Source organism: Eretmochelys imbricata, chromosome 2 (genome assembly GCF_965152235.1).
Source record: "Eretmochelys imbricata isolate rEreImb1 chromosome 2, rEreImb1.hap1, whole genome shotgun sequence".
NCBI classification, from domain to species: domain Eukaryota; kingdom Metazoa; phylum Chordata; order Testudines; family Cheloniidae; genus Eretmochelys; species Eretmochelys imbricata.
In genome coordinates, this window is record NC_135573.1 from 138,282,544 (window position 1) to 138,293,905 (window position 11,362).

The window sequence follows — 11,362 nt, forward strand, 5'->3', positions numbered from 1 at the left end:
GAATCGTGGTAAGCCATGCACATTGGGTAAGGGTTTGTAGCACTAGCAACATGCTTATAATCTGTTTTAACAGTTAGCTTTAATTATGTACCCCTGTGCTGTGCTTTAAATAAAACAAAACCTTTCTGGACTTCATACACCTCTCATGTTGATGTAAATCAGGAGCAACTGCATGGTAGTCAATGGACTTGTTTAACTCAGGGAATCCGCCCCTCCATTTCCTAAATTTTTGCATGTTTAGCATGTAACTTTTGTCGCTGTCACTGTCTTTTCCTGCAAGCTTCTCATCTGGGCAGGTGGACAGTAATTAAATGCATAATTCTGCTTAATGCCCCAATTTTGCCTTGAGATCCTTTAGTGCATGTTGGGAGGATGTCAACTAGAAGCAGAAGATTGTTTCCACAACAAGATAATGCTGTGAGCGTGAAAGATCAGAGTAAGATACTGTGAATAGAGAACAGCTTGAAATTATTGCTTGCCAAGCTTTGTTGAAATTCATTTTCCAGAAATCCTTCCAGGAGATCTAGACAGATAGTCACAATGTGGGAAAAGTGTGTGGAAGAGACTGTTCTTTGAGTGATGGTCCCAGTTGTATTCCACTGATGGTTTACAGTTTGCCTTGTGATTCTGTCCGAGACAATGAAGAGAGGGGTGGACTGACGGCGTCTCCAATTCCTTCTCACTGTCCCATGGTCTGGGTCAGAACTTCCATTGTCCTTGTCTGTGACACACTTTTAAATAAGATAAGGTGCATAGTTTTACCTGTTTTGTAGAAGTTTTGCCAGTTTTATTGTAGTTTTAGTACTTAGTTTAGATAGCTTTAGGTTTGTTTGTTTTTTTTACTACCTCTCCAGCCCAGATACCCATGTGCAGGTACCAGACTATGCCCAGAACTCTGGGCTTTAAACTCTGCACCTCTTGCCTGTGCTCCTTGTCGGTCAGTGATGACTACAAACATTGCCTCTACCACTTGGGGGAAGCTTATGTCGTATCCAGGTACAGTACTTGCCAGTCCTCCCCCACACACACCCAAGAAGGCTCTGCCCTTTTCCCCCAAGAGCACCTCATGGAGCTTGCCATGAGACCTCACTCGGACCCAGGGTTGGGAACACCCCCTGTACATCAGCCTGACACAGCGGGGAGCGCACCTCCCACTGCCGCATCCGAATTCGGAGCCAGCGCAACCACCCCATGGACCCCTTGACGGGGCCTAGTCAGGAGGTAGGGAAGCATACTCATAAGCATGGGACTAAAGCTATGGCTGCACTAGAGAGCTTATAGCGGTGCAGTTGCATCGATGCAGCAGCGCCGCTGTAAGCTCTCTACTGGAGCCGCTCTAAGTGGATGGGAGAGAGCTCTCCCATCGACTTAATCCACCCCCAGTGAGCGGCAGCAACTGTGACAGCGGGAGAAGCTCTCCTGCTGACATAGCACTGTTTACACTGGTGCTTAGGTCGATGTAAGGTATGTTGCTCACAGGGGTGCAACATAAGGTATACTGACGTAAGTGGTAGTATAGACACAGCTTAAGTCTTCCTCTAAGCCAGATGGACGCTCTTCCCATATGTCTGAGGCATGGGGACAGAGCACATGCTAAGTCCCATAGCATGAGAAAAAGTCCCACAAGCAATGGGATCTGGTGGTTCTGAGCACCAATCTATCAGTACCGCCATCACCAGCACCCCCCAAAATGCGGGATCCTCCTGTTCCAGGACAGACCACAGCACTGGTACCGGTACCTGAAGAAAAGAGTGCTTCTTACATTGGGGAGATCCAGCACCATAACTGTGCCTCAGGACATGTTCGCCTTGCTGGACCCGGAGGCACTTCGTCCGTTATCCCTCCACTTCTTGAGAAATCATATCTCCATCACGGGCTATGCCTGCGGTATGTGACCCCTCACTATCAGCACCAGTACTCTACATCCTTACACGAGCTTTGACAGTACTGCCGTTGGAACTGGAGTCTGCCTTCTCCTCCTCCAGTGAATCAGAACTAGGAGAAGAAAGATCATGTCATATCACCCCTATATGCCTTCATGGAGACTGTCATGTCCAGGCAGCACCTACCACGTCAACCAGTGTGGAGTCACTGGTACCCCATGCCATGGGAACTACCACAATCTCCTTTGGATCCAGCCTATTGGCCATATTGGGGACTCAGGTCCCAATACCCCCAGCCCCCCAGAACCTGCCTGATCCGCACGGGAATGCTCACCTGCCTCCCTCTTAAGGAACCCTTCTAGCAGGCACTGTGATCCAGTGGTAGAGGAGGAACCGCTTAGTCTAGTCCTAGTAGAGTTGCCAGAACCGGCGGGATTTCCCTCTTCATCTCTGGACAAAGTGGTGACTGCAGCATCCCCTTCCCTACCGGATGACTTTAGACAATTTCAGGAACTGTTGTGGAGAGTCTCGGGGGAAATCCAGATTCCCTTATAAGAAATTCAAGACCCCCAACATAAGCTGCTTGATATCTTCCACACCTCGGGACCATCCAGAATTGCACTACCATTTAACAAAGCGATTCTGGAGCCCTCCAGAACATTATGGCACATCCTGGCCATGTGCATGGCTACCCAACAGGGGCCAAAAAGCATTATTACATTCCTGCCAAGGGGTCTGAGTTCCTCTTTTGTCACCCTGCTCCTGACTCCATAATCATCCAGGCTGCGAATAAGCGAGCCAAACAAAAACACCCTTGATATACACCACCTGATAAAGAGGGCAAGTGTCTGGACCTTTTGGTGTGCCAGGTATCCTCCTCATCTAGCCGACAAGTCAGGATTGTGAACTATCAAATGTTACTAGCCAAGTACGACTTCCTAAATTACAGTAAATTCGCTGATTTTACTTATAGCCTGCCACAACACGATCAGGCTCATTTTCAGGCACTCATTGAGGAGGAAACGGGTAGCCAGAACGGCTCTCCAGTTGGCAGTGGATGACGCAGATACCTCCTCCTCCAGGGTCATGGCTATGGCCATAGTTATGCATAGTTATGCATAGGGTGTCTTGACTCAATTCTTCTGGGTTCCCTAGGGAGGTACAGAACACTGTTGAAGACCTCCCTTTTGATGAATCCTGTCTCTTTAATCAAAAGACAGATGTAGCACTGCTTACCCTCAAAGACTCCAGAGCCACCCTTCACTAGCTGGGCATCTACACTCCAGCCCTGAAGCGCAAATTCCACCACCAACCTTCCACTCAATTCTACCATCAGAAATTTTATGAGCTTCTGAGGAAACACCAAAAGACATAGAGCTCTCACGTCTTTGCAGGCTTCAATGTTGCAGCTACAACCACCAGCTAAGAGGTATTTTTGATGCAATCCCAAGAGCCAGCAACCACTATGCCAACAACCTCATGATCCTCCCACCCCCTTTGGGGGTCACTTAGCATTTTTTTCCCATACTTGAGTGTGATAACAATGGACAAATGGGTGTTGAACCATCATCCACCATGGCTATACAATCAAGTTTATCATGCTACCTTGTCCAAGACTGCCTTCGCCGTCAGGGACCACTCTCATGTCTGCATTCTTGCCCAATAGGCAAACTCCTTATTACAACGAGGAGTGGTAGAATGCATCCCTCTGGAATATCAGGGAATGGGGTTTTACTCGACTAACTTCCTGATACCTTAGAAGAAATCCTTGATCTCCAGCATCTCAACTGCTTCATCCAGAAACTCCAGTTTTGTATGGTCATGCTAGCAGTGATTATCCCATCCTTAGAGAAAGGCATGTGGTTTATGAATCTCAATATGAAGGACTCATTTTAACATCAATATCCATCTAGCCCACAGATGTTTCCTGAGATTCACAGTGGGCATCCACCATTTCCAGTACAGAGTGTTCCCCTTCAGGATAGCCACTATTCCCAGAGTCTTCTCCAATTTTTGTCCGTTGCAATGGCCAATGTCAAACATTATGGTATCCTCATATTTCCATATCTTGATGACTGGCTTCTAGCCACGCGGTCCAGGCAAGAAGCCCACACATCAGCCTCTGTGTTGCTCAACCTTCTTTCATCCCTTGGAGTCAGTGTCAATGTCGAGAAATCAATTCTAGACCCCACACAGTCTCTGGACTTCATATGGGCTACAGTAAGTTCAGTCACAGTGCGATTATACTTACCAACAGACAGGTTCCAGGCAATGAGTGGCATCATGACTTTTATGTCATGAGCAATCCATATGTACTAGCCAGGACCTGCCTGTCCCTTTTAGCCTACATGGCCTCGTGTACGTACGTAACCCTCTTCACACGTCTCCACCTTCACTGCCTTCTGACGTGGCTCCAGTCCGTTTACTCGCCAAACTGCCACTCCATGAATTCCATGCTGATAGTTCCTTCTGTGGTACTATCATCCCTCCAGTGGTGGACAGAGCCACATCGCATTTGTGTGAGAGTTCCCTTTCTTCCCTCCTCCCCAGACAAGATGATTATCACAGACTTATCCCTGGTTGGCTGGGGGGTGCATCTTGATGACCACATGGCTCAAGGAACATGGACTGCCAGAGAATCCAGGATGCACCCTGGAGCGCCGAGTCTTGAGAAGAGCATGACAATCCTTCCTTCCTTTCATCCGCTCCCATAATTTCCTCATCATGTCAGATAACACCAACATTGTTTCTTACATCAACAAACAGAGCGGCACGATGTCCCCCATGCTATGCACAGAGGTGATCAATCTTTGGACATGGTGCATCAACCATCAGATCCTCTTATCTGCAGCCTGTCTTCCCAGGGCACAGAATGTACTCACAGACTCACTCAGCAGACATTTTGCAATCGACCATGAATGGGAACTTTGTTTCAATAGTACATTACATCTTCTGGTTGGGGGACCCCAACCAGAGACTTATTTGTGTCACAGGTGAACAGCAAATGCTCAACATACTGCTCTAGGGAAGCCGTTGGCCATTGCTCCTAGGGGGACACTCTCCTATTCCCCTGGTCAGACCAACTCAACTATGCTTTTCCTCCACTACTACTCTTATCTCAGATACTACACAAAACTTGATGAGATAGACGGTGATTCTGATTGCCCCCCACCTGCGCAGATAATTCTTGTTCCCCAACTTTCTCCACATGTCATCATGCTCATGGATTCCCATTTCCATCTGCCCAGATCTGCTGACCCAGTGCAAAGGCAAAATAAGACATCCCAATCCACATGCACTACACCTCAGAACGTGATATCTGGATGGGCATCTGCCTTAGACCAAATATACTCTTCAGCAGTTTGGAACATCCTTTCTAGTAGCAGAAAAGACTCCACCAGACATTGGTACTGGGTCAAGTGGAGATGTTTTTCATCATGGGCTCAACAAAAAGGCACTCCATCAGAATCAGTGGGGATCCTCCTCATAGTGGACTACATGCTGTTGCTAAATTCATCCCTGTCTCACCCTCAGCTCCTTGAAAGTAAACCTGGCAGCAATCAGCATGTTCCACCCTCCTGTGGAAGGTTTCTCTATCTTCACAAACCAATTAACCGCTAGATTCTGGAAGGGGCTTATCAGAACCGTCCCACCTGTCCAACCTGTAGCACCTCAATGGGACTTGTTTTTGTTCTTTCTGTGCTAATGAAGCCCTTCTTTGAGCCTTTAGCATCATATGCCATGTCCCTCCTTTCTATGAAAGTCTCCTTCCTTGTTGCTGTTACTTCCACGAGGAGAGTGGATGAACTTGGGGCCATGATGGCAGACCAGCCGTTCACAGTTTTCCACTGAGATAAAGTCTCCAAATAATTACATTCTAAATTTTTACCAAAGGTGGTTTCCCAATTTCACATCTGAAACCCATATGCACCTGCAGAGGAATGTCATCTCCATTCTCTCAACATTCAACAAGCTCTGGCCATCTACCTGCAGAGAACGAAACCAATCAGGAAGTCCCCTAGATTATTTATTGCAATAGAAAAGAGACTCCAGGGACAGACCATCTCCACCCAGACAATCTAAATGGACTTTGGGGCGTATTAAACTCTGCTACCAACTGTTGGGCCTACCTCCTCCTACAGGAGTACAAGCTCACTTCATGGGGTCAGGCTTCAACCTCAGTCTCCCTTCAGAATGTGCCACTGACTGACCTATGTAGAGAGGCCATGTGGAGTTCCCTACACACCATTACACTGCACTATGCCTTTTTTACAGGACTCAATGGTGGATGCTTCCTTTGGCATGGCAGTCTCCACACTACCACTCCATCCTCATCCTCAGACCCTCCTCTGACTTAGGTACTGCTTGTTAATCACCATCAGTGGAATACAATAGGGACCACCACTCAGAAGAAGAGGAGCTTACATACCTGTAACTGGAGGTTCTTTGAGATGTGTGGTCCCTATCTGTATTCCCCATGCCCCACCGTCCTTTCCCTCTGCTATGGATCTGCTGGATTCGCGGTGGAGAAGGGACTGCAGATGTAGTCGGTCCGCCCTGGCCTTTATTGCTTTGGATGGAAGCACGAGGTGAACCAGGGTGCAGGCACGGACCAACGGATACTACTTTCAAATTCTCCATTTCCAGGTGCATGGCCCATATGTGTAAACCATCAGTGGAATACAGATAGGGACCACACATCTCAAAGAACCTCCAGTTACAGGTAAGTAACTGCCTCTTTTGCTGGCAAAGGTGAAATAATAGTGACAGTTGATCACCTAAAGAGGCTTTGGATCCTGTTCTAAGTAGCTGTGGACCTGAAGGTTTAGTATTCTGTGCGACAAAATTATTTGCTCCAATCCTGTGATCTGGCACACTGCTTAGCATGGAGCTAAGGTGGGAAGAACAGTGTGGCTTTACACTACCTTTGTTCTTGTTGATCCTGGGGGTGGATAAGAGGCACAACTTAAAGTGGCCTCAGAGCTAAGCTGAACCACTCTGGCCAGGGGTCTCTGCTGTGCAGCAGATCTCCTGCCATGGCACTTCCCTCAACCACACTCCTAACATGTTCCCAACGCTGCAGTTGGAAAATGGGGGTGTGTGGATACAAATGTCAAATGTGCAGTTCTTTGGGATCTTTAGATGCCATGCAAGCTACCTACACAGCACTGTAAAACTGGGATGTGTTGAATCTGTAGCAACCTTAGTTATCCCTAGCTCGGATTTCAGGCCATGCTGAGTTGACCAGGAAGGGGTTCAGGCTGTACTGTCAAACTTGGCTGCCCATTTCGTGGGACTCAGGATTATTTGTATGAGCGTATGCAGTCAGGTATAACAGAGTGAGGGCCACTCCTCTACTTTTATCCTCTGCATCTAGTGATTTCCAACTGAACATCAAACTTGTTCATTTTTTATTTAAAGCCCCTGCAGCCAAATGAATTTTGCTGTGAACCTTGAATAGCCTTGATGTTGGTTTGTAGTAGCCTTGTGTAATTATACTATTAAAATTCTTCAGTTAGTTTCCTAACCTGCAGTTGACTGTATTTGGTTGTCACGTGTCGCCTCAGACAGAGCAGCCTCGTAAATGAAACACTCGGAATAGTTGAAGAGATTTGCCCCAGTCACAGGTCTGATACCCTTTCCAAACATGGATCAGTACTGTGAGGCCTAGGGGCACTTGTCAGAGAGCAAAAAGATAACTTTTTAAAAGAAAAGCCTATATTCGGACAGAGATTGAAGGTCTCTTCTACATCTGAAACGCTTTTTCCAATTTGCTGCTGAGCTTCAGGTTACACAAACTTGTGATGTTCACACTTAAGACTTCCTCAATTGCTGAATTTGCCCTAAAGACAAGGGCAAACACTTGACTACAGTGTTGGGTGGCCAGAACCGTCCCCCCATTTTTAAAGCTGATGAAGTACAGTTTCATTGGGCACCTGATGTCTAGTTAACATCAATATTTGAATTTGATAATGCATCCTAGTTTTCTTCCAGTGCTTGTCAGCACTCATATTGAGAATGTAGTAACATGATGACTGCATTTTCAGTCATCTCCACTCACTTAAAACATTTTAGCAGATTAAATCTTATTATATTTGAAATATTATATTATAGACCTCTGAAACGAGGAGAAACAATGCTTCAAGGCATGTTACTTGTTAAAGAATTTAAATATTTTGACTAAAAACTGAGCAAGGACATCAGGATTTGTCCTAAAGCTAAAACAAAACCCCAAACATTCCTGTATTCTGCTTTCTCAAAATAGTGTATTCCCATGAATATGAACGAGATGTCAGGTCAATAACTTACATTATGAAAATGCTGGCCATATACCATGGCTTAGGTTCTGATTAAGCAAAGCAGTTAAGTAGTAAGTGCTTAATTTCCAGTGCTTTCCTGAACTGGAACTTTGGTGACTTTAAAAAAGGCTAAAGTCAAAAAATCTTGTGCATACATTCAAGCAACATGCAAGTAGTTACTGTTTAATTTCTCTCTCTATTCTGAACTTTCATTCAAATACAAGCATTTTAACAAAATAGAAAAAAGCCTGTTGGTGAAGAAACAAATAATTTAGGTAACTATAGCCCTTTACAAATGGTGATATCAGTGAAATCAGGTCATGCATGTTTCATTGTAGTTAGGATTAAATAATTTTATTAACTCTTCAGTTTTGAGAAGTATTGATCTTTATGAAGACAGATGTGCCCACTGATTAAATAATGAAACTTAAGTTGTGTTGCCTTTGACAGATAACTTTAAAAATGTGTTGAGAATTCCAAAATTCCCATACAAAGACATTCACTCTTCAGAAATGTAATGATTAATCAGAAGCAAGTTTGTTGTTTAATACTGAATACCTTAGATTAATATTAGTTTGAACTAGGAGTCTGAGTCTGGGATATAAGCCACCCGGCCAGCGCGATGGCAACATTTGCTGTGAAGGCAGCTCACTTAACACCTCAAGGTGGAGGGGAGCTCAATCTATAACACTCACTGAAGAATTAGTGCTGATGAGCTCTGGAGGGAGCTACATCCAGCCCTCTCATTAGAGAGTCACTTGCCCTGGCACATGGCATTGGAACGGAAGTGGGAGAGTGCCGTTCATAACTTAGGGAAGAGCTTTGGGTTATCTACAGGGTCTTAGAGGTTTCTGGTGAACAGAAGTGGTAGAATTAAACCTAAAATATACTCTGTCAGCTGAGGGATGCTACCAATCTGACAGTTTAGAGGTGCATTCCTTGCTGTAAATATTATTGATGGGGAGAGGGAGGAGGAGAGGCAGGGGAGAGAAGACTTACAAATGTTGAAGACATAAAGCTTCCCCCTCTTCTTTGTAGTTTAAAAGAGGAGCATTTTTCTGGGGTTGTTTCGTCTCAGCCATTCAGACTGGAGCTCATTTGAGGGTCAGTTTCAAAGCAGAGCTGCAGCTCCTGCTGTTTCCCTCAGCAGGACTCTCAATAAGCGTAATAAGCATGTGTAATATTTTGCCAATTAGAGCTAATATTTGAAGCAGATATTCACACCTTAATTTATGAATGATAGCATTATTCCTGTTGTGATCACTCAACTGAAGTAGATGTCTCAATTTCTATTTTTATTATCTGAAGGTGCTATATATCCGGCTTTGGCAAGGACATTGAAAATAAACAGATGTTTGACTGCAGTTGAAAAAAATTATTTCATCTTTAAAGTTTCCATTAAAGGACAAAAACGTTTGCGCAGAAAAAAAAGTTAGAGAACTACAGTTTGGGAAAAAGCTTCATACACATTGTTAAGTCAAGTTTAACGTGAGTTGGTGGCTGTTAATTTTAAATAAATCTCCAGACTATACAATATTTTTGATAGATTCATAGTTTATCATTATAGATCCACAAACACCACTGCCAAATATAAAAACAACGTATATAACTTGGAGAGACAATATGTCCCTTTTTAGGATAGAAAACTTAAATTGGAGTATTCCTTGCTGTAAACTGGTCTCACTCTCTGGCAACACAATACCCCCCCGTCTCTGCTTCTCAATAGTTTGCACCAAACTACTTTCCACAGATATATACTTGCTTCAACAGTGATATTCCATGTCCCTCTGTGAAATGCACTCTGAATGTGAGGAGCTCTGCTGAACACTGTACTGTTTTCCTGGTGACTTGATTAATATGTTTTTGCAATAGCAAATATGCTGACTGACTTAACCAGTTGGCATTTGACTTGATGAGTGATTTGTAACCACTGTTCTTGCTAGAGGGTAGTATATGTCTGAGTGAGGCAGATCTATGATTCTTTTGCTGAATAAAGACATATTCAGAGCAACTCCTGTCTGAGTCTTCATTTGCAGCAATTTAGCATTACTTTGTTTTGAAATATGGTTTTATTCATGTATACTGATACTTATTCATTGCAACATTTTTGCCCATTTTGTACCAGTGTTATCAAAATATGTCCATTGTAACTCAGAATTTTAAATGAATCCATTTCAGTGAAAACACAAAAATTGGGTATATTAAAAGGACAATGTCTAGTTGTTCAAGCCCAAAATTTAACTGTCCTTTTCATTTCTCTGTTACATCTGTACTATGCTCACTGAAACACAGAATAATAAACCTGAAAGTAAACTTGGCATTTGAGTCTTGCAGATGAAGTTTAACTCATATGACAGAGACAATGACATGGTGAGTATTCATCACTTTCCTTTTGGTGTAAAAGCTGTTTTACAATATATAGAAATGTATAAAAATAGAAAACTTGGTTTTTTTCTTGTGTGCAGCCCTTCCCATAGAGCCTTTTCCTTTCCTCCTCCCCACACCAGCCTCCAAATCGCCATGTGTCAGTAATCCCCACCCCGCAACCGAGGGAAGGCTGGACTTGACTCCCTCAGAATGGAGCCAGGTTAGCACTGCTTCAGAGCTTGAAGTGCTTCTTAGTTACATATCTCAGGGAAAGTGTATTTTGAGCAGGGCACATATGTTTCTTTTAGTGCGTGTCCAATGGGATGCCTAACTCTGAGGAGAAGAAAGCAGAATCTGAACAGTAAGAAATACACTGGAGACAAACAGAATTCTAAAAAGGTAATAAAGAAGACATGATACACATCAAACTAAAATTAGATAAACTGATTTTTATTGTACATTGTATTGTCTTTTCTGGGAAATGCCCGACAGCTCTGTTAATTTCTGTGTGAATGGGAGGTTGTCATGGAAAAATTATGTTTATTAGACATGGCACAAATTGACGCTTATCTCTGGGCATGTAACAAGGAGGTCAGAGGAGGTCATTCAAGTGTATCCCATAGTGATTGGGAACTTCCTCCTTAATTTCAATCCATGTGCTCTGAGCTTTTGCCAGAAACAGTTGCTTAAATGCAGCAGAAGGCAACTGATTAGAGCAAACAAGTCAGTTTGCAGTGCAACAACAAATCCATGGAGTAGAACAAATCAGCCATAAACAATTCATAAAATTTAATACAGTGGCCCCTCCAAGAC

The 11,362-nt window shown here is 44.0% G+C and overlaps 1 protein-coding gene across 1 annotated transcript in view; it reads left to right on the forward strand.

The window, feature by feature from the left end:
- The window catches only part of DNAH5 (dynein axonemal heavy chain 5), a 308,983-nt gene extending 299,432 nt beyond the window's left edge, over positions 1 to 9,551 (forward strand). The window contains exon 80 of the mRNA XM_077809166.1: positions 9,491 to 9,551. Coding sequence (XP_077665292.1) covers positions 9,491 to 9,551 — 61 coding nt within the window. The remainder of the gene's footprint in view (positions 1 to 9,490) is intronic.
- The last annotated feature ends 1,811 nt before the right edge of the window (positions 9,552 to 11,362 follow it).